Genomic DNA, 27,270 nt, shown 5'->3' with positions numbered 1-27,270 from the left:
CTCACTCCATCAAAAGTTTCATTGGCATTTGTGGGAATGGGAGCTTTCAATGAGTAAAGACTGAAGGATTTGGCCATCATCATTTCCTCTGTGTGTGTGCATGTGCATGCATTCATGTTTGTTTGTACACGAGAGAGAGAAATATATATATAAGTGCATGTTCAGGAGATCTAGTTTCCCTTATTTCAAATCTTTTCAAACGTTGCATTTGAAAATGCCTTCCTAAAATTACCAGGCTTGCAATCTGCTTAGTGAACAAAGATTTCTGAATTACATTTGTTTCTACTGAAGGAACACTTGTGGGTTGCTAAAACTGGTCAAGCTATTTGATACAAATAGAAAGAAGAAAGGAAAATCATGAGGAAGAAAAGGTGAAAAAAATGGAGGAGCAGAGAAAGTGTGTGAGAATTGTGACAGAGGTAAAAGGAGAGAGAAGAAATGACAACCTTGTCAAACATGTACACTGCTTGGGTTCACCAGCTTTGTGAACCCCCCAAAATAGTTGGTAAGTACCACTAAAACTTCCCACTACCACCAAATTCATCCTTCTTCTGTTGATGACCTGCTATGCTGAGAATGAAGATGGCATTGCCTCTAACATGCAGTTGTAAGGTATTCTCATGGGAGCGTGCATGTAATTAAAGAGCAAGGACATTACATTTGTGCTCTCAAGTTTAGTGTAGCCAGAGGACATTTAATCTGCAAATAAATAATAGCTGACCCCCAAATGTAATGACCTAGCCATCTATGCAGAGAAGAGGTTCTGATTACTATTCAGGCAGTGGCATTTGCCATGAAATGAAGGAGCAGTTGCCATCAACATATAGATGAGCAGAGGGAAAATAAAAAGACTCCACAAGTTAGTCTTGTGCAGAGCCTTAACTGGGGAACAGCAGCAAGTCCCACCAAACATCCGCCTGTCACGCAGCTGATGAAGAGCCAGGGTTGGATGGGTCCAGGGAAATAGGGTCCCATCCAAAAAGAAACCCCATGTCCTGTACCTTCTGGATCAGACTGTGACATCTCCACCTTTTGATAACCCCATTCAGCAAAGCATGAATGCACATCCACCGTTTTTAAGCCCATATTTCATTCTCATTGACTGAAATGGGTCTAAACTATGCAGTCAAGGGGTTTGCTGAACGGGGCTAAGCAACCAATACCACACCCTGTAAATCATACCACTAAAATCAATGGGTTTTATTCTCCTTTTCATCAAAGAACCTATACAGTCTTTATCAATGTAAAAAGGTGTTAATGTGAATCCAAATCTGCCTCAGCCTAGGGAAAGGTGATGAAATCTGAGCCTCTGAAGTGCTGCTCTTGAGACACTTTTAACACGGGCAATCTTTTCCTTTCAACCATTTCCCTCTCCATTCCAACTGCAGACAACAACATCTCAATGAGCCTGAGTATCATGGCAAACAATTTTCCCTCCTTCAGTGTCTGGGGTCATAAGATTTTTTGTAGCTCTCCAAATCATTAAAATGTAAGAAAGTATCATAACTAGTGAGCAAAAGCTAAAGGACTGCCTTGAATTATCTCAGTGCAAAAATATGCTCTGATTTGGAGTCCTACTCACTAAAGTTTTATGATTGTTCTCGAACAGATCAGTGAACCTGAAGGCTGAGAATTTAAAGTGCCTCTGTCCTCAAGGCTAAAAATCCCCTTACTTTTATGAACCGACACCGCTTCAGTTGTTGATTTAAAGTCCATTTTCTAGCAAAAAGCAGCCCAAATTTTTCCTCCCAGGATGGTTTATGACCATCAAAATTGAACTTTCCTATTTCCATTGGTGAATCACATATTCTGGATTTTAAAATTACATGTATACAAAGCTAGAGGGCATCATTTCCCTAGCACATTACAACCATGTGAAGGGTGTAAATCCAGGGTGTCAATTTTAACAGCCAGTTGTTTTGAATACTGAAATAATGAGACTCTTCTTATAACCATGGGAAGTTGTCCACACAAAAGCACCAGGCCAGTTCCACAGCTGTTACATATCAGCATAGCTCCAGTGAGGTAAGACAGCTCAGGCTGGTAAATCAGCATAGAGAGCTTTTGAAAAATCTCACCCTTAAGTCTGTATCCTCATCCCATCAAGGAGCAAAAGAAATACCACTGCGTAGCTATAACTACGGACACATAAATTGGATGACTTGGGGCAAGGCAAGATTTTTTAAAAGCTGCTAACACATGACTCATCTATTCAAAGCATCTTATCAGCTCCACAGCAGGGGTACATCTACCTGTGGATGAGTCTGAGGATATTTTATCTTGCCCTCAGGCGTCTGTGTTTTCATATACATGCTTGCTCTTTCCTCATCCCTTCAAAAGTACATCTACCATCATACATTGTTTGCATGTTTTATGTCTCACGTTTCACCTCTTGACTCATGTGTCAGTGATCTCAGATGTCCAACTACCATCACAAAAGGGTATTAAATGGAAGAAGTTATCAAAAAGCATTTAGCCAACTTTTGAATTTAGTAATAATTAGCCCAATACTTATCTCCTGGTAGAGCCATTTGTGTTGCTCTAACACCACTAAGGGAATGTAAACCTGGTAGATCTAGACATCTGGGAACTTCTTTGGCAACAGTCTAGGTGAAAGGATCAAAGGAGGATGAATAGGAGCATGGAAGTAGTAACTCTATGTCTCAGAGGCTTTCAAGTCCTAGCATGGCCTCCTGAAGCCATAAGTAACCCTACTTTCTCCCTCCTCCCTGGGACTGCTCTAACACAGAGCATGAAGTCTGAACCAACCAGAAAATTATACAGCCACAATGGCTTAAGGCCACCTTTGTCCTGCCTCTCATTTCCTGTGACCAGCTCAGTTCAGCCAGGCCTGAGAACCAGTCAACCATCACATTCAAATGAAATGAGGAGCGGTCTGGCTCCAGTAACATTTACGCATTCCCAACTGGTATAAATCCTCACAACCCCATTGGAAGCCACCATCTGCACCAAGTGAGGATGTATTCATACCAAATAGCATGGCCAATTCTAGCAACCCACAATGGTTCCTGCAATAAAAACAAACAGTTCAGAAATCTTTGATCATCGCACTCAAGGAAAAAAACACTTTTGTTTCTTGTAACAAGAAAGCCATGTCACACCGCTTGTACTGCAAGACTCACTGCAAAATGTGCTAGGGTGATTCATAATGAAATGTAAACTGAAATGGCTGGGATCAAAAAGGCAAGGAAATATGCTCCCTGGAGCGATTTTTGAGCTGAATAATGACAGAGAACATGTCTGTCACAGTCCTTGGCATTTTGTCACGTTACAGCAAAGAGCTACTGTTGAAAATGTTATTTCAAAATAAAGGAACAAAGCAAAATCTTGTGTCAATTTTCTATTGTGTCATTTTGGTTTGTGCACAAGTTCATCCAAAACAACCATTTCTTAGGCCTTGGATGCATGTTACTTTTGTAGTGCTTATACTTTTGTCACCATTCTAGGGTTACAAAAAGTGAGTGTCCATATGGCCAGGCTGTTTGTAGTGCTACAAAGACGGTGGAACTGCCACAAACAGGAACTTCCTTGCAGCACCACCTTGCGTAGCGCTACGTGTAACGTGTCAAACAGTTTCATGCTGCTCTCTCAGACCCCCTGCATCCCAGAGTGCTCTGCCTTCTCTCCCCCACTTCCAGACACCCACAGGGAGCAGAGCTGGTACAGAGCTGCTGATGCCCTGCTCCGCCAACCAGCTGATATGTCACCGAAGAGCTGGTTGGCCTGTGGAAGCAGCAACAGCTGTTGCCACCGGGACTTGCAGGCAACTGAAGCAACTCTATAGCTCTACAAATGAACGTCTGCCGAGGCCTTAGAGAAAGCACTTTAGTCCAAGTTTCTGAATTTGTCCAGCTTTGATCTAAGCCATTAAGCAGATGACAAGAAGGTTAAGCATAAATTACTGAAACCTCCATTAAAATGATTTATAACCTGAACAGAGGATAAGAAAATAAAATATTTAAACTGTGGCCTTCATAGAGGGCAAAGGGTTTTGCGGTCGATTGGTGGAACATTCCACTTTATTTATCACGACTCAAGGCGCTGGGAACGAAGAGGTGCGTGGTTTACCCTGGCACATGATAACTGAGCACAAGAGGAACATTTTAAGTCCATTAATCATTATCAGAAAGGAGCAGAGTTAGAACTACTGACCAAGGCCAAAACACATCTTTGTGCAGTAGATCAACACAAGCCCTACAGACCAATTACACTTCCCTTAAACTCTGCTTTGAAGGCCTGTGTGAGGCTTAAGTGACAAACTGAAATAGGGCTATGTTTCCTCACTTCCCTCAGGGTAAAAGCAAGTAGAAGGAAAGTTAGCACGGACCAAAACTCTGTCCTCATCTCTTAACTTACTGCAGTGTGAGCATACGTCCAAGCCTTTTATGGAAATAACAACCAGACCATTTATCTTACTATCGCTTTGTAAAGCAGCTAACAACATCCTTAGATGCTGCCTATACAGAAATGTCCTATTATATCATCGCTGAAACGTCAGTATTTCCTAGTCCAGTCTAAATAAAGGGGTAACCACCAGTTTTCAGATTTACCAGTATACAGGGAACAGCCATATACCTTTAAAAAAAAATTCTTCCTTAGTGACAATATAAATCCCATAAAATAGTTCTGGGGCTGCTGAAACTATAGTAAATTACTGTAGGTTTTCTGGAATGAAATTTCCCTGGGACTTTAAAAACATTTACTACTGCAAATATAGTACTTTTACTTCTAAGCATCAATATTGATTTTACCTTTATTATTTTTAGATTTATATTTCCTTGCGTTGATTAGGATTCAGGTCACACCTCAGGTTATAATACACTGTATACAGTATTTATCTTGTTTCAAAAACTCCTATTAAAATATATCTTTCCCCACTGACAGATCATTTGCCATATCATGCAGCTTTAGGCTGAGCTTTCCGTTCCTTTTTTTAACGCATTAATTTGGTTCTCCCTGCTTTGTCTCTGACTTCACAGAAGCTGTTTAGTTATAGCACGTTTACCGGTTTACAAGGTATTGCATCTTTATTGCCTTTTATAAAAGGGGCATTATGAAAAGATGAATCTCTTTCTATTCGCATGCTGTCTTTGGAATACAAACCCCACACGTACTCATTTCCTCATCCAGAAATTTTAGCTATTAACTGCCAAAAACAGCGACTTTGGTGAGAACAATACAGATGGGAAAAAAACAAGGCTTTCTAAATAAGAACATCATCTACTTAATGCTTGTATAGTGCCATTCACCAGGATATCTCAAATCATACTTTTCAAATCTGGATTTTATTCTTGCCTTTAAAAAAAAAAAAAAAGAAAATAAAAAGAGGGAAACCAAGCACAGAGGCTGCTACCTGCCCAGAGTCTAGGTTAGAAGTGGAAGAGCTGAGATTAGGAATCTTGACTCCCAGCCTTCTTCTCTAACCTGTGTACCACACTGCCTCCTCGTATAGCTCAATTAATTATATGTGGTGCTTTATAATATTATTATAATTGCAATAACAATAAGGGTTATTTAGTATGATTAAATATATTGTCCACATGTTACAAGCCATGTAGACTTACACTGTAGGATCCCAGGACCAAAGGCTTTCTCCCAGGACAGACATTTTTAGCTTACTTTACCTACACGTGAAAGCTGCAGTATTTAGGAGCTACAGCATTTCTCAACAACCCAGGCCCTGGTGAGCACACCAACCCTGTCCATCTGTTTTCACTACTTACCATAGAAAGTTGAATAGAGTTGAAGGTCTTGGCCCTTATCTTCAATGCACTCCATGAACTGAACCCAGCATCTCTAAAAGTAGCACATAAATCCCTGAGGTGAAGACTGAAGTGATCACCTTCATCCCTGAGGCATAATGGACTGCTCTACAATAAGGGTATACTCATCTGTGCAGGAAGAAGAGCCTTCTCAAGAGCTGGCCCAAAACGGTGAAATGAACTCCTCCAGATCTAAAGTCATCACCAAGCTCACCAAGACATGCTCTAAGGGCAGGGAGCATTTCTTTGACCTTGCCCTTCCTCACAGGAACACATACTTGGAAAACATTCCTACCCGAACAAGACCTTCCACTGGATACGCCTCTCCCCTTAGGGAGAGAATGGAGAAGTAAACAGCAGGTTAAAGATGTCAGCCACATTGTTCAATGCACTGCTGGAAGATGCTGTGATACTACAGTGGTGAGCGTGGTACCAGAACCTGAAGGAAGCAGAACAGTCAAGTAGAGTGACCCAGTGGTTCAGGCACTAACAAGAGAGTTTGCCAAATAGCTCCAGAGTTAATTTTGGTCAGGCCCGTTGAGCTCTCCGTCTTGGTTCTTCCCATCACAAAACCCAAGTATAATAGTACTCACTTCCCTTTGCAAAGTGCTTGAAGAACCATAGATGAGAAGAGCTTTACAAATAATATAACTATTATTCTTATGCTCCATAGGAGGCTCTGTCAAATCAATTCAAAATAAAAATATTACAAGACAAAATATGATTCAAATGTATTTTTCAGAATCCCTATTTTCTGTAATCTTTTCCATTATATCACTGGGTTATGGTAAACAGCTCAATTTTTTCCTCCATGAATATCTGCTCGAATAAAGAACTGAATTTGCTCTGGCTGTATTTTTGCTCCTTTTGTATTCACTCTCTACAAATAACCAGCAAATGTGTTTCATGGCAGGAATGTTTCTTGAAACAGCACAATTTAAGCAAGTATTAGATGATGTTCAATGCAGACTCACTTTTGTACTCATCTGTTTCTAAGAATTACGTTCAGCCAGTTAGGAAAAGGAATCAATAACATGTGATCCGCATAACCAATCAAAACTAACTAAGTGACCAATACTGTCAGTGCATGTGAGTCTTTCAACTCTCAGAAAAAAGGATGCGTGTTTATGAAAAGGTAGACCCACTATTTCAACCGTCTCCAATATCATACAGCCACAATGAATCACTCTGAAAAGGAAGAATTTGCCAATACCATCCAGTAAAACGTTTCCAAACAAATGCAGTTCAGAAATTATAAGCTACTTGTGCACAGAATGAACAAATAAGAGTTTCAATTCATAAACTAAGGTCTCAATTCTCTAAATTATAGAAGAGGTAGAATCCTGATTCTGGAGTATCATTCTGTTGATTAAAGTGGGTTTTACTCTACTGGGTGATACCAGTCATAATGTCCCAGTCAAGTAAAGACTCTTTTTATATATATATATAGTTCATTTTTATATACATTAGTCATTTCACCCCTGTTGGGTTCCATTCAGACTCTGGGTTCTGGACTCAATTCCAGGATGAAGGCCAACATGAATCATTCAGAGTAATTTGTTTACTCCTGACATCATCATATTTAAAATCTTTGAAATGTAAGCAACATATTTTTGATCTGTATTGCATATATTAAAGTACATTTATGTAGATATTGCTTTGTGCAGAACTGAGTGCATTGACAGCACAAGGCAGATAATAGCATTATAGCAATTGAATACAAGATAATGTTGCTCTTGCATAGCATTTTTCACTTTAAAAAATGATTTATAAGTCGCTGTGCTCTAAGCTTAAGAAAATCATCCTTTGGTTAAAAGCAAAAAAGTCTTATAAGACTCTCTTTACTGAGGGATTGCCAGGGAAGCCAGTGGCGAGGAGGGCTATCAGCCACAGGGAACAAGTCCATCACTGGGTTGGACTGACCAGTCAACAAGACTCCCACATGTGATAAAAGCAGACTCTGCACGGGTATGCCGTCAATTTTGTACACTGACCTCTGCATGGGGGAGGCTCCATAGCTTCCATTCATTTGCTATTTCTTCACTCAGCCTTGGGCTGGCTGTGCCCCTTGCATGTTTTATAGGCAAGTAGAAATACTGAACTGAACACATGAAGCAGGAACATTTTGGAGAGTGCTGGGGACAACTTCCTGGTGTAAGTGTTGGAAAGGCCAAACATGGCCTGTGTTTTTCTTGACCTGCTGCTCACAACCAGGGAAGAATTGATGGGGAATATAGAGATGGATAGAGATGACTGAGTTCAGGAAAGGAAGGAAGGAAAGTAGCAAAGTAAGGACCCTGGACTTCAGAAAAGCAGTCTTCAACTTGCCCAGGGAACTCATGGGCAAGATCCCCTGGGAAGCCAGTCTGAGGACAAGAAGAGTCCAGGAGAGCTGGCTGTACTTTAAAGAAGCCTTACTGAGAGTGCAGGAACAAGCCATCCTGATGTGCAGGAAGACTAGCAAGTATGGCAGAAGACCAGCTTGGCTTAGCAGGGAACTCTTCAGTGAGCTAAAACACAACAAGGAAGCTTACAAGAAGTGGACAACTGGATAAATGACTAGGGAGAAGTGCAAGAGTATTACTTGGGCATTCAGGGATGGACTCAAGAAGGCCAAAGCACAATTGGAGTTGCAGCTAGCAAGGGATGTGAGTATGTCAACAACAAAAGGAACATCAGGGAAAGTGGGGTCCCTTACTGAATGGGGGCGGGAGACTAGTGACAGAGGATGCAGAAAAGGCTGAAGTACTCAGTACCTTTTTAAACTCAGTCTTCACAGACAAGGGCAGCTCCCAGACTATTGCACCTGGCAGCACAGTTTGGGGAGAAGCTGAGCAGCCAACAGTAGCAAAAGAACAGGTTAGGAACTTTTTAGAAAAACCGGATGTGTACAAGCCCATGGGATGCACCCAAGGGTGCTAAGGGAGTTGCTTGATGTGATTGCAGAGTCACTGGCCATCATCTTTGAAAACTCAAGGTGATTGGGAGAGGTTCTCCGATGATTGGAAAAGGGCAAATGGAGTGCCTGTCTTCACAAAAGGTCAGAAGGAGGATCCAGGGATCTACAGACCAGTCAGCCTCACCTCAGTCCCTGGAAAAATCATGGAGCAGGTCCTCAAAGAATCCATTTCGAAGCACTTGGCAGAGAAGGTGATTAGGAAGAGTCAGGATGGATTCACCAAGGGCAAGTCATGCCTGACCAACCTGATTGCCTTCTATGATGAGATGACTGGCTCTGTGGGTGCAGGGAAAGTAGTAGACATGATATAACTTGACTTCAGCAAGACTTTTGTTACCGTCTCCCACAACATTATTGCAAACAAGATAAGGAAGTATGGGTTGGAAGAATGAACTGTAAGGTAGATAGAAAACTGGCTGGATCATCAGGTTCAAAGGGTAGTAATCAATGGCTCCATATCTAACGGCAGCTGGTATCAAGTGGAGTGCCCCAGGAGTCAGTCCTGGGACTGGTTTTGTTCACTATCTTCATCAACAATCTGAAAGACAGAATGGACTATACCCTCAGCAAGTTCGCAGATGACACCAAGCTTGTGGGAAGTAATAGATACACTGGAGGATAGGGATAGGATTCAGAAAGATCTAGACACATTAAAGGATTGGGCCAAAAGAAATTTCATGAGAAATGAGAGATTCAACAAGGACAAATGCACTTAGGATGGAACAATCCCATGTTCCAGTATGGGCTGGGGGCTGACTGGCTAAGCAGCAGCTCTGCAGAAAAGGACCTGGGGTTACAGTGGACAATAAGCTGAATAAAGTATTCCCCTGTTGCCAACAAGGCTAACGGCATACTAGATTGCATTAGTAGGAGCACTGCAAGCAGATCAAGGGAAGTGAGTATTCCCCTCTATTCAGCACTGGTGAGGCCACGTATGGAGTACTGCGTTCAGTTTTGGGCTCCCCACTACAGAAAGGATGTGGACAAATTAGAAAGAGTTCAGCGGAGGGCAACAAAATGGTTAAAGGGCTGAGGCATATGTATTATGAGGAGAGGCTGAGGGAACTAGGCTTATTTAGTGTAAAGAAGTCAAGATTGAAGGACGATTTAATAGTAGGCTTCAACTACCTGGAGACGGTTCCCAAGAGGATGGAGCTGGACTGTTCTCAGTGATGGCAGATGACAGAACAAGGAGCACTGGGCTCAAGCTGCAGCAAGGGAAGTTTAGGTTAGATATTAGGAAAAACCCTCTTGCAATGAGGGCAGTAAAGCACTGGAGCAGGTTACACAGAGGGGCGGTGGAATCTCCATCTTTGGATGTTTTTAAGACCCAGGTAGAAAAAGCCTTGGCTGGGATGATCTAGTTGGGGCTGGTCTTGCTTTGAGCAGGGGGTTGGGCTTAGATGACCTCCTCAGGTCCCTTCCAACCTTAATTTTGTATGATTTTATGATTTCTAAGCTGGAGTGGTGGCACTACACCTGCTAAGGATTTGGCCCACATATTACTTGGATGCAAAAAGGGGCATAAGGAAAGAACTCCCTGTGGGAGGAGCAGAGGACACCAGGGAGTTATCACTTTAATAAGGTATCTACTAACTTGCCACAGTCAATAGCCGCTCAGTCTGGCATGCATTTCCCCATCTCTCACACCATATGTTTCATAGGGGTTAGTGCTATTATTTGCTCACTGTATTACAATGCACTTTGTATCTCTTTCTCTCCCTCTCCGTCAGCAGCTTGGAGATCTCCATGTGACTCTCCTCCCCCACATCAGCTGGAAATTTCACACACCTATCCCTAGGGAAAGGATCTGGCATTAGTCCCCAGTTTGCCAGTGGCACAAGGCTCCCTCACATACCCTCACAGGGATAAAGCAGGAGTAGCAACACTGAAATCAAAGGAGCCCTGCTAGTGTCAGAGAAGACTTCAAGAGCCCTGCACACCCATCTCCCCTGCACGTCCCCTTCCCCTCCTCTGTTTCCAGTGCTCTCCAAACCACTGACCACAGCTCTAGCCTCCCTGCTCTACTACAGTTTTGCTCAGGGCCAGGCCAAGGGACAAAGAGTACCCTGCTCAGCCTGTTAACAGCAGCTCTGCCCTTGAAGAAAGCTCGGGGCTTTTGTGTGCGACTTGTCTGAGAAGATGTGATGAGTCCTGGCTCCAAAAGACTAGAGTCGGCACTTTGCCCCAGACAGTTAATGTGTAGAGAAGCCTCATTTGTGAAGCCCTGTGATAAACGGGCTCCCAGCATACTGCCATTTAGGGCCGAAAACAAGCAAAATAAATGGAGAGAGGAGACTATTGAGGAATTAGCCTGAGCAAATTTTGCTGGGGCGGGGGATGGCCAGGTATTGGAGCAATAAGGGGAATGAGCAAAGCCAAAGCAAGGAGCAGGAATTGAATGACATGCACAGCAGTAGAGCATGGACACCGAAGTGATGGGCAAGGCAGCCTCTAGTAGTGGTCTGAGCATGGGACTGGGGCTTGGGGAACTGGGGTTTTTGTCCCGACTTCATCCAGTTGCATCATTCCTCTGTTCCCCACTGATATAGGGCTTCCAGCCATTGTTTGCCTTGCCTAGCTTAGGCTACGAGCTCTCTGGTGTAGGGACTATCTCTTCCTGTAAGAATACACAGCACCTAGCACACTGGGGAACACTCCGTGGTGCTACCATACCAATTATTAGTGACAATATGACCCCCTACATCAATCACAGGCAAAGGCATCCTCAGTTTCTGTGGGGGCAATGGGAATGAGTTCATTCACTTTGCCTCCTGCTGTGTCACAGGGTAAGTCTGTGTCCAGACACTCCCAGTCACAAAGGGCCTTCTCACTCCCTCCTTGGAAAGAAACGGCATTTTACCAACCACACGCAAGGAAGCTCTCCCTGCCTGCAAGCCAGTGAGGGACCCCAGCTTTTTCTCCCATGTGTTTCCTCATCCCCACCCAGGGGCAAAATAACTGTGATTCCAGACGGTCACTCAGAGGAAGGTGCCTTTCTCCCTTCTCCTGCACCATATTTTTCCCAACTCAGTTGCCTCGGGCTCCACTTAGCTAACTCCACATGTGCCTGTGCTGGAACAGAAGTGATGTGGAACGGACGTGGTGGTGGAGACTGAAGGAAAACGGCAGGCTCCCGTGTAACTTGAGCAACAGAAGCGTTTTCTTTCTTCCTCTGAGATGAGAACGAGTTTATACATCCAGGGGGAACAGACCAGGAAAAAAGATGGGCTCTAAGAAAAACTCACTGCTGTCTTCTCTATTGTCTCCCTTGAGCTGCAAGCACTTTATTCATTTATTTTTCCCGTCATGCTTAAGTGTGTTACATGCTGCACTCACTAAAACCAAAGAGCCGGTTCTAGAGATGGAGCACTTTGGTCTTATAACTGGAATCCTTGGGGGAGAAGGGATTATTGTAATTGCTAAAATAACAATGCTGTGAAACATGCCAGAGACCAAACATATTTAAGGCAACCTCATGTCAGAAGGGACTAATTTATGGATTCCACCCACCGACTGAACACAATGCTGTTCCCTCCTGTATTCACAGACCCACCATTATCTCTGAGCAGTCTTCATCAGAAGTCACTCGAGACCCGCTTTGTTTACCTGTGGACACTACACAACACCTTGCAACTGAAGACTGTCAAGCACTTTACAGCCATTAATGACACCACAGGACAACCCTTGTGAAGTACAGATGGGGAAACCAATGCAAAGAGGTCAGACACAGAGGTGACTTACCCTAGCTCATCCATCCAGTTAGTATCACAGTCAGGAACAGAATACAGGGAGTGCTGACTGCCTAGTACCTCAAACTGCAAAGCATTTGCAAACATCAGTTAATCCACGAAGCCCTGCGGGGAGATTAGAACGGGTGTAATGGAGACACAGGAGGCCTGTGCCCAAGGTCACATATCAACTTTGTGCCAGAGCTGCTTCACAAGTCTCCTCCATTAGCTACTCTGTAATGTTTTTTCATACTTCCCACCTCCCCCCCACAGAGGGAGAAGCAAAATGTGGAAGTGTCTGGAGATGGTGATAAAGGCTAAGCCATATTTCAGGGAGGATTGTAGTGTCTGGCAACAATTTATCTAGAGCTGGACTATCAATGGCAATAATTTAAGAATTAATAGAGCCAAGCTGGCAGACAGCAGGATGTGGGAACGTCACCCATTAAGTGTCAGATTGTAAGACTTTAATTACAAGGGGAATAAGGAGTCATGTAACTATTACAGAAACAAATGCTTAAAGTGTGTGGAAATTAACTGAGTTCTGGCAGTAATTAAGCTTCAAGATTAATTGGTCATTAGCACATAGTGCCTTTGCTATGCTATCTGTTATGGTGGGCTGGGGAGCAGTAATGTCCCCATATGAACTGCATCCAGAGGTGATGGGAGGGTACTATCCCAGGCAATCACACTTCTTGACATCAAGTCTCTCATCTGAACCGTCTTCCTATCTTCCAATTTCCAAGTGGCTCCCAAAGCTTGGCAGACCACAGTACAGCCTAACTCCTTAGGAACAGGCATCTTTTGAACCAGCCTCTCCTCCAGTCTAGAGTCACAAATACACTCTCTCCTCCTTTCCTTCCACACACCTAATAAGTAGGGGTTATCATTTCCCATTCAAGCCAATATTTGCCTTGCCCAGTAAATAAACTCTCCAGGAGGTTTCCATAAGTACTTTTAATTTCCCTTCCCTCCAATGATTTACGAGGCTTGCATTCAATTAACAAGAGTATTGATTTTCCTGCAGCTGGCTGGCACATTGGCTTTGAGTTGTTATGTTATGGAATCCATTGCTTACCTTTTTATTACATGCATGTGTGCACAGACCCTTTTCTTGGCAAGGGGAAATAAAGAGAGGAGTAATCAATAGAAGGAAAATTAGATGAACCCAGAGGTTCATAAGGATGCTTAGTGCATCAACTGTGTTTAGATTTGGATTTTGGCTACTAGTGCAGCCTCCTGTGAATTGCACTGGTAGAAATCACATCGCTAGGGTGCATGTTATGACTATACCTGTATGATTGTCAGGGACCTAAACACACTCAGCTACACCTGTGGCACTGTGCCCTATGTTTTCAAGGTCTGCCTGACCCCTTGCAGTGGAAGGAGTGCCCTTTTTAAGTGTCAGTCTTAATAGCAGGAGCTAAAGTGACACCTGGAGTTATAAGTCTCCTCCCAAAAAGGTTCCATAGGGGACAGCTGCTGTGTAATCACATTGCAAAGAGCACAGCTGCAGCCCTAGGATGCCAACACTTCTCCTTGGGAATATCAGCAGTATGCATGCCCTATCACTGATGCCACTGCAGTTCACCCACATGCAACAGTCTGTTCATGCAAATACAGTTGACTTCATTCACCTCTGTGTATAAGTCCACCAGGCAACATTAATCCTACTGTATGAAGACATAATGAAAGGATGGTTCGAACAAACTTTGAGACGGAAAGCATGAAACTCGACATTTGAGTTTCCCAATTTCATTGTCCGGCCCTATGTCCTGTAGTCTTGTTAGCTAGCTAAATGAGAAGACCACATTGTTTGGTTTCCAGATCTGTGGAGGGTCCTAAAACTGTCCTTTTTCTACCCCGTTAGACAATTCTAGTGAGAACTGACACTGCTGTGATGTGCGAGACACTTCTGGAATGCCCCATTGCAGAAAGTGCTGCGGTCGCAGCGCATTGGCAGGGTGACTGAATGAATGGCTGCAAGATGGTTCCTGAAAGTCCCTGGGAGTTTAGTGCCTTTGCCACTCAGGGCACCCTTCTGCCAACTTATGCCTTTGAAAATGCATTCCTTAACAGCTTACACTTCAGGGTTGTTAAGAGACAATGTCAGAGAGAGGCTTTTATTTGGACTGGCTGGTTCAGAGTAACAGAGGCAGAAAGAGAGTCAAATAGTTTCTCAGGAAGGTATGAGCTATGCTAGATGGTGACAGGCTGGTTTCTGTAATTTAAGCAGAAGTCTAACAGCTTGTTGAGAAAAGCTTAAGATTAGATGAGACCAAAGATGTACAGCAGCATTTGTTGTTCAAAAGTCATTTGTCTCCAACGCTTCCTCCCAACTACCAAAGACAACATCTATTTCAAACTGGTGTTAGAATGATATTGTAGGAGTGAGGGTCCAGGAATCATGCAGAAGGCAAGGGTTTCTTAGGATGATATGAAACTGGTCGAATAAAAGATATCAACCCAAGAAATCCTTGCCTCTTGCATTTGTTTCAAAAGTCTGTTAATCCGTCCCAAGAGAAGAAATGCAAATCTCTGAAATCCAGGAGGATGTGCAGGGTGAGAGGAAGTTGATTCACATGGGACAGTGGGCCCCACTCCCAGTCTAATAGTGGAAAAATCATGAGACTAATTCCTAAAAGACGAAGGGCAAGTGGGTGCACACGGAGAGACCAGAAAAGGGGCAGCAAACTCGGACAGCCATTAACAACTTTCACCAGTAAAGATTGCATGAGACTTTTCATCACTGTAGAGTTGTTTACTCCAAAAGCCTGGAAGATTTCCAGCACAGGTAATTAATTACAGTCTGTTTACTTCCCCTTGTAGTTTCATCTGGAAATGCTATTCTTCGCCTCTGCCCAAGAAAACCCTGTTGCGCAGGGCTGCTGACTGACGACGGCTGCCACACAGCTACTTTAGAGGTGGCTGCATTTCAGCAGAGTGGGGCATGATGGATTAGATAGATATTCCATAAAACACATTGCAGTCTCAGTCTCATTCTTCATAAAGGTGCTCTATAATTCTGAAGCTTTATTATTTTATTTGATATCTGCTTGTAAGTGGCTGAGTGCTTCTGCTAATGGCTGGGTTTGTGGGTTGCTATGTTCCCAGCTTTGCTGCACTGGGTGAGAAATTGATGCATCGGTACTGAAAGCATTTCTGGTTAATTTGTTTGCTTTTTTAAATTCCTTTGAAATGAAACACCCTCTAATTGTATAGTCTTTACCTCGTACCTGAAGATCCACTCCTGGAGCTCAGGGCGATGCAGCTAGTTGAGGCAAACACACAAAAATATCCCCAACTTTAAAGAAGCAGGGTGATATGTTTATGAAAGTCTAGCATGATGCCATTGCCCTGAGAAAATATGTCTGAGCCCAGTGAGCTAGGAAATCTGTTTCCATCCTAGACAAGAGACTAGAAAGGGAGGACTGTCCAGCGAGCAGAGCTTTGGGCAGGGTTCTGCTCGGTACTCTCCTTAGGCAAGTTACCTCCACACTCTGTTCCCCATCTGTAACACGGAGGTGACAGCACTGTCCTATTGTGAAGGGACAACAGATTAAGGAATGCGAGTTGCTATGCGACTTAGTACGTAAGAGGGACAGAGCAGAGATGGGGCACCAGAAAGTCTGAGGTGCACAGACAGACATTTGTGCAATGGTGACTAAGATGGGAACCATTTCCAAGTTGCAAGGCTTGGACCGGCAGGTGGGCAGGAAGACTTCTGATCAGATCTAAACCCCACATGGCTGGTGGCTGTGTGCAGCTATTTGAGATCAGGTGGTGGCTACAGGAACAAACCCCTCAGGCTTGCTCCTGGTCTATGCTCCCTGGCCTCTGCCACTAGAACATCTGATGGCCCACGGCAGCGAGCAGCCCGAGCCACGTGGCTCCACTGCAGCGGCTGTGCCACCAGAGTGGGACAGTACCAGCTACGGAGGGGACCTGCTCCACGTGGCTGAGGTAAAGGGATTCAGGGGCGCTTCGGGTGTGGACACGCTCAAACTTCTGCGGGCCGAGTGCTGAGATGGAAATGAGGCCGTAAAACCCAAATCTCTCCAGAGGACGCAGAGACACAAAACAAAAGTGAGATGCCTTTAAAAGGGAAATACTAATGCAGGGAGCCTGAAATTACACCGGATTCATTTCCATTGGAAATCTGTCTCAGGAGCTCAGTTTGAAGTCAACAATTTCAATTCAAGGAACAAATAATAATAGCAACGCAGGAATTATGTGGGCCACAGGTGTGTGGGGATGTGATCGTACTGCATCACTCCATCTAGCCTGATTCCCCTGCGAAAGCCATTAGGTACAATAGGGAAGCATGACAGATTATCATGAAGCCACACAACCCATTACAGCTGCCTGTGGGACAGAGTACTTGGGCTTCAGTTACATGCTTGTGATTGTTTCCTACTTGTATCTCTAGAATGTGTTTATTTTTATTTGCATTCAGATTTGCCTTAATGCTTTAGCTCTTTAGAGCTATTTGTTTTCAGGCTTCTTTCCCTGGGCCATTTGAAATCCCCCCTGGAGCACTTCATGGTGCCATTGCAACACCAGCTCTGGTTTTCCACCATTCAGGAACCACAGCAGCATGGAAGACCAGGTCTTGCATTATTCATGTCTCATAAATGACTCCTGGAGGCAGTAAAATGGCCAAGAGAAAACATCTATACAAATGTCTGTGTTGCCCCGCTCATGGCTAGGCTTGTGACATGCTAGTGAGCATGCAGGCAGATACAGAGGGGTGAAGCGGTGTTCACCTGGCTGCTCAAACCCACCCCCATGCAGGGGACCACCTGTCACCATCTCACTCAGCAACAACCATCACATCACAGGGTAGCAAATTAAAATGCTCCCATGTCAGGCTTTCCTCTCTTCAAGATGCTAGTTGTCTCCCATCAGCCTCTCATGTTAGCCGGGTTTCTCTCTTCAAGTGAGAGCTGGAGGTCTGTTCCCCCTCCCAACCAGCACCCAAATAAATTGGGCTTTCCCTCCAGATCCCCATCCTGCAAGCTGTTTCCCTATCCCATCCCATAACAGATGTGCTTGGGCAGGGTTGACAGCACCCACACCACCTTGCTAACCCTTGCCTGGACTGCATGGGGTTTGTACACCACACACCACAGCCCCCAAGGTCTGGAACAGCCTGCCAGCGGAGGTGGTTCAAGCACCTACATTGAACACCTTCAAGAGTAAATTGGATGCTTATCTTGCTGGGATCCTATGACCCCCGCTGACTTCCTGCCCTTTGGGCAGGGGGCTGGACTCAATGATCTTCCGAGGTCCCTTCCAGCCCTAATGTCTATGTAATGTCTATGTAACCCTTGCCTGGACTATGTGGGGTTTGTACACCACACACCGCAGTCTATAGCACAAACACAAATGGAAGTGCACACAACTTGAACTATCCCATGCATAGGCCCAGAATGCATTGCTCCTGGATGTTTGCAAGTAGAGTCGGACGAGTGAGTGTCAAGAGAATCAAAAGCAAGGGGTGCAGGGGAAAAGAACAGACGGGGTAGGAGTAAAGCTGGATTTGGGGATCACATAATTTGTGAATTATGGAAGCATTTATTTTATACTTAAAAGAGCTGATCAAAACTTGGAATTTTCATTCTGTAGAGAAAAATGACATTTCAAAATCTGTTTCCATTCCAGACAAGAAGGAATACCAACATGTATTTATAAATCTCTTGATTTTTATGGGGGAAGGGGAGAAAATGAAATAATTTTGCTCAACCCAAATATTTGATTTCACTGAAACTGAAGCTGCTTCCTCTTTGTTTTCACTCTTAAAAACATAAATTTTATATGGACATGTCAAAATGAAAAATCATTTCACAATGGGGAAAAAAAAATGAAAACATTCAGCAAAATGCTCCCCTCCACCCAAAATGAAATTATTCAGAATCAATGCACTCCTGCCAAATGTTCCTATTTTGATGAGCCAGCACATTCTGGGTGAGATTTTTCAAACAGACCTTTTACTTGCTGCACGTCTCTGCTTGAAACAGAGTAGGGCAGTCCAGTCCTGTGAAGCTCTGTGGCTGAATTTCACCATCCTGACACTGCTGTGAAATTCCCTAAATTGCTATCACTGTTCATTTGCTCCCCACTAGTTCATCCTCCTCCTCTTACCCGCACTGCTGTCTCCTCTTGAGGAGCAGTAGTTCAGCATTGAACGCTTGAGGTAAGCTGCACCAATTCAGACTTTTTCGATGATTGCTTTGAAAGCTTGGTCCTTGAATGTTCACTGAAGTCATCCTGACCATGTCCTAGCTCATCTGCTGTTAGGCTGCATTGTAACACTGCATGGCAGTTTCTTTCCATGGTGTCAGCATAAGGGAGGTGGGATATATGCATGTAAATAATTTCCCTATCTGCCTTGGAACCGTGACAGCTGGAGATACGTTACAAGGAGTGAGATTTTAGTTAAACTGAGAGATTTCTCTCCTCCCTCCCTCCCCCAAGCATATTCTTAGAAAGAGAAAATGCTGCACAGACTTGTACAAATATCTACTTGAAGCAGGAGTATTCCAGACACGATGAATACTTGTGCAAATCACAGCCATGTGTGCCTGTCTTAGCATAGGATTTATAGATGCAGTGAGCATTTGCATACATGCTTGTATTAAGCCAACTGTGCGCAGCCCACAAGCGAGACCTGCAAGCCCTCCTCCATCTTAGAAACCTTTCAGGTGCTCAGTCAGCCAACAGAGACCGTACTATGAGGCTTAGGGCACCAGCTTCCTAGTGCAAAGTAACTGAGCACTCAAAGCGACAGCCCCAAGGACCAGCTGGGTTCTGTCTGGGGACATGATTTTTGCATAAAATATCCAGAGGATCATTTTTGATTCATGATCAATGACTTAAATTGAAGCGTGTTAACAGACAATGTACGGCGAGAAAAAGGGGCTGTATCTGTCAAAGGGATTGCTGGCGGAGAATAACTGGTCTCACTCCACTCTGCAAGACGGACAAAGCCGATCCTCAGGCTTCTGAACTGTGTAAGCATTTGAATCTGGCCTGAACATCAATCCATGATAAAAGCAGCCATCTTGAAAGGTCAGGATAATGTACTGCAAATGCCCATCCATTATAATCCTCCCAGCAGAGGTCACCCAAAGCCATCAGTCTCATCGGATTTCAACCATTCAACTGCTCTTTTAAAGCAAAAAGACCTTGAAATCTGACACCCATGCCTTACAGACCTCAAATATGACCTTCACAGCATAGGTCAATAAAAGGATGCCACGTCTTTGCTATGATACTTCAAGACCTATTTGGAAAAAGCATGTTTGAACTCTTGTTCACAAAGGAATACTGAATATGGGAAATATCCCCAGTTAGAAATGTGATTTTTTTATCCTATAGGTCATCAAGATGACAGTTTGCATAAATGGTTCCAATTTCTTGTGATGGCTGTTAAGCTACTGAAGCAATTAAAATAATCAGAAATGACTGGTTTGACTGAATAGATATTAGACAAGAAAATTATAAAGATGAATGCATGTACCATTGATATGGCATTAAGTTGTGTATGTCTGTACAAAAGATCCATATGCATCTGTGTGCAGAGATAGAAAGCATGAGCAGCAATGCTTATAATTAAGGTTGCACAGCTAAAGATTTAATTAAAAGCCCTGTTTAAAAATGTTTATGCTGTGAAAGCAAGCCTGCAGAGGGCAGGAATTGGATTCAAATTTGTCCCAGGCAACCTCAACATGTACGTGTCTTTAATTACATGGTCATATACTCATTTTTTACCATTATGGAAACAGTAAGTTTCTTTAAAACAACAACAACAAAAAGCAGAAGAAAACTGACTACTGGAATTGAGTGGACAACTTTAATATAATGCTGCCACTTGCTGTATAATATAACTTCTGTATAAATATGTAAATATAGATAGATATGCCTGACTGACAAGTCGCAAAGCCCACAGAAGCTACTGCAGGCAATCCCAGCCTTATGTTCATGACCCCATCCCTGGTTTCACATCCTCAGGTATTTTATCTGCAACACAATTTGGAGACAGATTAACCTCATGAGATATGCAGGGCTCTAAAATCTCTCTCCTTCCAAATCCAGGTTGCTTAAAGCCTCATTTTTGCAGGCTTTGGAGTGACAGAAAAATTAGTATTAATAAATGTTGAAAATGTTTCCAAACAATGTGAAATGTCTTTTTGTTAAATCAGCGTGTCACAATTCGAAGGTCTGATGGCATCTCTCAAGCTGTCGGTGCAAAAAATAGATGCAGGATATATATTAAGAGAGAGCTGGGAATGCCGACCCAATAATGGGATGCAGCAAGTGTTTCTGGCCCTGGCAGACTCTTTGAATTTCATGTAAAATCTCTCTACACCAAAGCTGAATATTACCAGCCTTGAACTTCAGACTATAGTTGTTTGCAACTACTGCTTTTGCATCTGGGAGAGGTAGACCAAAACTCCAGGAGGACCGTCTTCTGGGTAAGGTGATGTAGGGACTTGTAGAGCATGGGCTCAGCACCTGCCTCTTCCACAGCCTTTCTGTCTAACCTTAGGCAAGCCACCAAATCTCCCTGCCTCACATTCTCGTCTGGCAATGCTACTACTTCCTAACTCTGCTGTCTAGTCATACTACAATCTCTTCAGGGAAGCAACTGTTCATGTGTGTGCCTGTATGGTGCCACATACAACCAGGCTTTGGTCCTGAGTGGGACATCTAGAAAATCATAACTGTGCTAATGTCTCATCTGGTGCACAGTGAGTATTTATGGAGGCAGGTGGAATGGGCTGAGTGCAGAGGAGCTGCTGCAAGATGCAAGTGCTTCCAGGTTTATTTCATGGCTCTGTTGCCTACTCCATGGCAGCACTAAAGCACTCATTATATATGTGGCATACAGGAATGTATTATATGAATATGTATGTAGTGAATATATAAGGCAATCTCATTATAACGAACCCTGCTTATAAGAGTCCCAACAGCAGCCACCCATTTTTATTTTGGTACAGCAAATAAACTATTCCTGTTACATCTTCTTGTAAGTACCTGTTTACCCAGTCCCAGGGGAAACAAGGTTGCACTAGACCCACCTGTTCTTCCTATCCCCACTAGGCTTGTATAGATACAGGCAGAGGTATGGCATTTTTAGGATCATTGCAATAAAAGGTACAGTTGAAATGTACAGGTTTGTCAATGGGATTTGATGGGCTTCCTTGGGCATGACCAATTGATGTTATATCCCTATGGGTTATTCCCCAATCTCTGTCACCACAAAGCCAGAGGGTGGCAAAAGAGAAGCCAGAGAGATGGTTAATCTATAGGCAACAGCTCCCAGGCAAGAGGAGGAGGGAAAAAAAAAAAACACAACTGAGCAAACCTGCAATCTCCTTAATACTCTGCCACCCAGTTATTTGCAGCTAACTTAATCAAAGCTCTACTTCAAAGAAGCCAGCAGCTGCATTAAGTAGGAATGTGGCCTCAGTCTTATTTAAGAGCAGGGCTGGATTGCTGGACTGGACTGGTGCCAAGCCATAAGGATTTATAGGTTTCCTTATTCTTGTCCTAATGGGGCTTTAGTCCGTATGTCGTGAACTGTGTGTCTATGTCCCTGGGAGGAGACTGGTCCAGAAAGTGTGTGGAAATCTCTCAGCACTTCCAGTGGCAGGAGGCAAAGAACATAAGAAAATGGTGAGGGAAAACAAATGGGGACTGTGGATTTAAACTGTGCACAGCCAGTGATAGGGGGCAGCTTAGCTTCTTAAGACAACCTGTGGGGAGCTGTATTACATGCAAGGGGGATTCAAATGCTCTCCAATTTCTTCTTTCTTTCTTGTCCTCCTCCCCAGCTCTGCCCTCCCTGTTCTCAAGACAGAGCAGCTGGCTCATGGCCACGCAGTGCTGCTGTCATTATTATTCACTTGTTCCATATGTAGTAAATGCCTCAAAACTCTCATGATAATCAGAAGCTCCTTGTGCTAGGGTCTGTACAGACACATGATATAAGACAGCCTGTTCCTCAGATAAGACAGGATAATGATGGGGAAAAGGAAGAGTCCCATTTCACAGGGCACAGGGAGATGAAACAATACACCCCAGGCCACACAGGGTTTTTAGCATAACTAGGAGCTGAACTCACTGTTACTCCTAGTGCAGCGCTCAAACTACTGAACCAGACTTCTCTGTGCAATGCATGCTATCCATGAGTAATAATACTGAAGACTCAGAAGTAAAAAGACTTAGACATTTAAAACTTGCCAAGTAAGTTAAAGCTCCATACATTAATAGTTTATAAGAGGCTAATAAATGAACTCATGATGCCCCAGCAAATGGACATTCAATTACTATAGTGTTACAGAGCTCCACAGGTGGCTTAGAAGACATAAGGCAGGATTATATCTATGGTTTACTATATGTAACACGTGCAACTCATGGCTGCAAGATGCTTAACCATCTAAAAATCCTCTCTGAGTGTTTCCTAAAAGTAAGTTTAATACCATGCAAGACATTTAAAAATATTGCATTTCTCCTTTAAACACATTAGTTTCAATTAGAGATGGGCCTGACCCCTAATAGCCAGGATTTCTCCCTAGTCTAGGAGAGGGTGGGGATGTTCAGTCCAGTGAAACCAACGCTAAGCAGGAACCTGGGCTCAGCTCCATGCTTTCCCCACTAACTTTGCACATGATCTTGGGCAAGTTATTTAGATTCTCCCCATCTCTGAAAGGAGGCTAACAGTAGTAGGTATTTAGGGGCTGATTTGGCTACCATAGCCACATGGTAACCAAGTATTTGTAGCCTTTACTCACTTGAAGCTCACAACTTTTCTGTGAGGCAGGACAGGGCAATATGTTATCCCTACTGCAGAGCCACACAACGGCGGCACACAGTGATGTGCCAAAGATCACACAGGAGCGCTATGGCAGAGGGACCTGAACCTACGTCTCCCAAGGGGCAGGCTAAGCACTAGACCATCCCTCGTGTGGCCTTGCCTCCTGGGATAGAGGGGAGGATGGATGTATTTCACATGCCACAATGAGGTAAGTAGCACAAATGGGGGAATGGAGGCAGGGTTGAGCTCTGTTCTAAATTAAATGGAGAGGCCTAAAAAGCATCTAAAGGTCTCAAAGCCCAGAGCCAGAAGGCTCAGCCTGACACTTTGATACTGAATTATGCTGTTTGATTAGCCTGGCTGTATCCAGTAGGCAGCAGCTCCATTCCCAAGAGATTATGCCAGCCAGAGAGACTTGAGACAGGTAAAGTGCTAGGGCTCTCAGAAGAACAGTCACAGCTGAGAGCAGCATCCCCCTCAACTCTAATTGCCTTGATTTGGCAATTCAGAAAGATCTTACGAATGGACTGGGATGCGAGGGCAACTTGGCACCCCTCAAGCGTCAGGCCCTGCAATGCATGGGATTGTTGGCTCATGGAAACAGAGCAGCTGGAGGAAGGGGCTTCCCTAATTCATGGTGGCTTCATGCCCGTTGCTGCACTGACCTGTCCACAGGGTAATGAGCTTCCTCCCCTTTCCGGAAGTCAGTGCTGTTCTCCAGCCTGGCCAGCACGTCCATCCTCTTCACCATCATCTCCAGCATGTCGCTCATTTTCCGCAGCACCCCTCTGGACTCCAGAGCACCCATCACTGCAGGCACACAAACAGTAAGAGAGACTAGTGCAGAGCCAGTGGGCAGGAAGTCATGCACTGTATAGTTTTTGGGAGGGTTGGATCACAAAAGCACCGGGTCATTAGCACTCAAATGGGCAACGTTAAGAGGTGAGAAGAGAAGGTCCCATAGAAATCCTTGCTGATTCCTGGCCCACAGAACTCCGAGATCCCTCATTTAGGGTCACAAAGCTCTGCCAACGAGCCTCGGTTGTGACCGCAGGTCCTTCAAGCCCCTACTATTCCACACCCAGACTCCACACACCTCTCCCATCAACCAGTGGACCTCAGTCCCAACCCACATCAGCTCTTGCTCTGAGCATTAGGAAGGACTACAAACAATATACATCTCTGAACAACGTGAGCTACTGTTGCCGTCCCTTTATATGACTGCTGAGCTCTCACCAAGTAGAAACCTGATTTCAAATCCTCCTCCTCCATCACTGCCCTGCACACGAACCCACCCATGTGCTCCCTTATGCTAAGAAGTAGGCTGCAGCAATTCCTGGTACAAGCAAGTAAAAACAGCCCATATCAAACTCTGTCGTGGTTTTGCGATATGAAACGTGCATCAGCTAGAGTGAGGTCAAACTCTTTTAATTTGTGACCCAATCTCATTTGAATCCAGGTTTCTCAGCACCCATAGCCAATGCAGCAAACCATTATGCTATCCAGTGCTTCCTCTGATTCAGGTTCTATATACCTCTTCAGTACCCACAACTAATTTCTACACACACAGGATTCACATTTTGAACCAAAGGCATTTCAAGTAATTCAAGCCATCTATCAGGTGCACTTGATGGTACTCAAATTAATCCAAAGCTGTGCTTGAAACAGCCAAGCAGAAAACACCAACAGTTGTCATAGTATCTGGGAAAGTATCTGGAATACTACATCTTCTTTTCCACACTGCTGTATTTCCTGTAACCCAGCAAAGCAAAAACCCTCCCAGAACACAGGCAGCCAGGCCTGGGTGTTTCAGGATGAGTGGGAGCACTCCACATTGCCACCCAAGGCAATCACCAAGAGACTTCTCCTTCTCTTTGGCTTGGTACAGCGTTGATATCAATGGGTGCCTATACACAAGCAGCAAGGCTGCTCCAAGGCGCTGTAATTACAGCACCTTGGAGCAGACTTGATTAATTGCCGTGCTCCAGCAGCTTCCAGCATCTCGTGCATCAGCATCCCAAGCTTCAAAATGGCAGCAGGGGTGCTTTATCTAAGGCTCATTCAACAAGCTTGAGATAAAGTGCCACCACTGCCATTTTGTAGCGCAGGGACGCTGATACGCAAGACACTCCTGGTGCTTTAATTAGAGCAGATCTATAGACCCCAACCGCTCTTGGGATCACATGTATACACACCCAATGATTCCCAGGAGACATCAGCACATCCTAGAACCTGGCCCACTCATGCGAGAAGCAGCTGAGACTTTTTTGAATGTTAATAACAGATTTCTACTGGTCTGGTTTTGAAAAAGTTTAATGGACAATTAAGGTTAGATACAATTCGCCAAAGGTTTCAAAAGAACCGGTGTGACTTACTAGGCCCCAGGTTCATTGCAAGAAGCAACTTAGGGCAAGAATTTCAAAGGTGCATAGATATCTAAAGAGACAAATTAGTATATCAGATGACACCATCAATGGATTTCAGTGGGAGCTTTGTACTTAGATACCAGGGGTGCGCAAAGTGGGCCCTATTCGATTCGAATTCGGCCTGAATCAAGGACAGTGATTTGATTTGTTGATTCGGATCGCTGTCCCTGATTTGATTCAGCTGAATCCAAACCTGAAGATTCAATGCTGATTTGGAGAATCACCGATGCAGACAGACACAGATTTAAATGTTTTTTCTACATACCTCTAGGTAGCAGCGTGGATCATGATCACTGCAATGCTGGGGCTTCCTACAGGAGTGGGGGGGCAGGCCCTCCATGTGCGTAGTGGCGAACCTGGAAGTGGACCAGAAGCACTTCTGGTCCACTTCCAGGTCTGCTGCCGAGAGCGCTGGGGAGTCCCCCGCGCTTGTGTGAGACATCCACCCCAACATTGCAGCATTCACGAGCCACCTGGTACCTAGAGGTATGTAGAAAAAAAAAAAATTTGAATCTTCAAATCTTTCCGAATCAACTTGGAGGGCTCCAATTCAATTCGGAGAGATTAAGAGGTCCTCTGATTTGATTCAGATTTGGACATTCAGCTGAATCAAATCAGGGACAAAGCTTCGCACAGCCCTATTAGATACCTCTAAGTATCGATGAGCCTTACGGGGATTTTCAGACAGGCCTGGGCAGTTTGGGGCCTACCTCACACAGTGCAAATTGTTGTTTGGTTTGTTGGATTGTTTGTTTCCAGAAAATCCACTGTAGGTTGAATTAAAACTTTTGTTCAATCTGAAATGAAATATTTGGTCACAGATTCAAGTATCTGTCAGGTTCCTTTACAGTTTCAAAACAGCTGAACAACATTTCAAAAAACAAAATCACTGCTTTGAATTCAAAAGACAAAATACTTCTTTCAAAATGTCTTACCCTTATTATTTCTCCTTTCTGAGAGGAAACAAAACAAATTTGCAAAATGTTGCAGTGTTGCTGCTTCTCTACTGGATGCTGAGATGGTAATTTGAACACAACTATTTTGTCTCCTACCAGCCTTATACCCCGGGGCTATCCAGTGTAAGCAGTCAAGGACTGCAAGCCATGGGGGTTGCAGCCCTCCCACACTGCGCACCACCTGCGGCGCCTGCCTCACCTTCAGCTGCCTGGCTGCGGGCTCCCCTACTGCACCGCATCACACGGGCACTATGGTTGCCTATGCACATGCTCTGAGGTGGGGGATAAGGGGTTTGGAGGTGTTTAATACCAGCAGCTCTGGAATAGCTGCTCTAATTAAAATGGCTCACAGTCGCATGTATTAACACCCCCGCCCCATATTTCAAAATAGCTACAGGGATGCTTTAACTAAAGCTCATATGACAAGGTTTAGTTAGTGGCCCTGCAGCCATTTTGAAACATGGGGAGGCTTAATACACGTGACAGTGACATGATGCTGGAGCTTTCTGATTTCAAAAAAGGGAGGAAGGAGGACCCAGGAAACTATAGGCCCGTTAGTCTTACCTTGGTCCTGGGGAAGCTTTTTGAGAAAA

General features: G+C 44.1%; 1 protein-coding gene across 2 annotated transcripts in view; it reads right to left on the bottom strand.

Moving 5' to 3' along the window:
• The window catches only part of MGAT5B (mannosyl (alpha-1,6-)-glycoprotein beta-1,6-N-acetyl-glucosaminyltransferase, isozyme B), a 179,391-nt gene that overhangs the window by 87,904 nt on the left and 64,217 nt on the right, over positions 1-27,270 (bottom strand). For both annotated transcript variants that reach the window (XM_019542677.1, XM_019542676.1), the window contains exon 3: positions 23,961-24,105. In XM_019542677.1, coding sequence (XP_019398222.1) covers positions 23,961-24,105 — 145 coding nt within the window. The remainder of the gene's footprint in view (positions 1-23,960; positions 24,106-27,270) is intronic.

This window comes from Crocodylus porosus, unplaced genomic scaffold, assembly GCF_001723895.1.
Source record: "Crocodylus porosus isolate Cpor-Errol unplaced genomic scaffold, CroPor_comp1, whole genome shotgun sequence".
Lineage (NCBI taxonomy): Eukaryota > Metazoa > Chordata > Crocodylia > Crocodylidae > Crocodylus > Crocodylus porosus.
The sequence above is the reverse complement of the archived record's forward strand: the minus strand, read 5'-3'. Positions and strand labels throughout refer to the sequence as shown.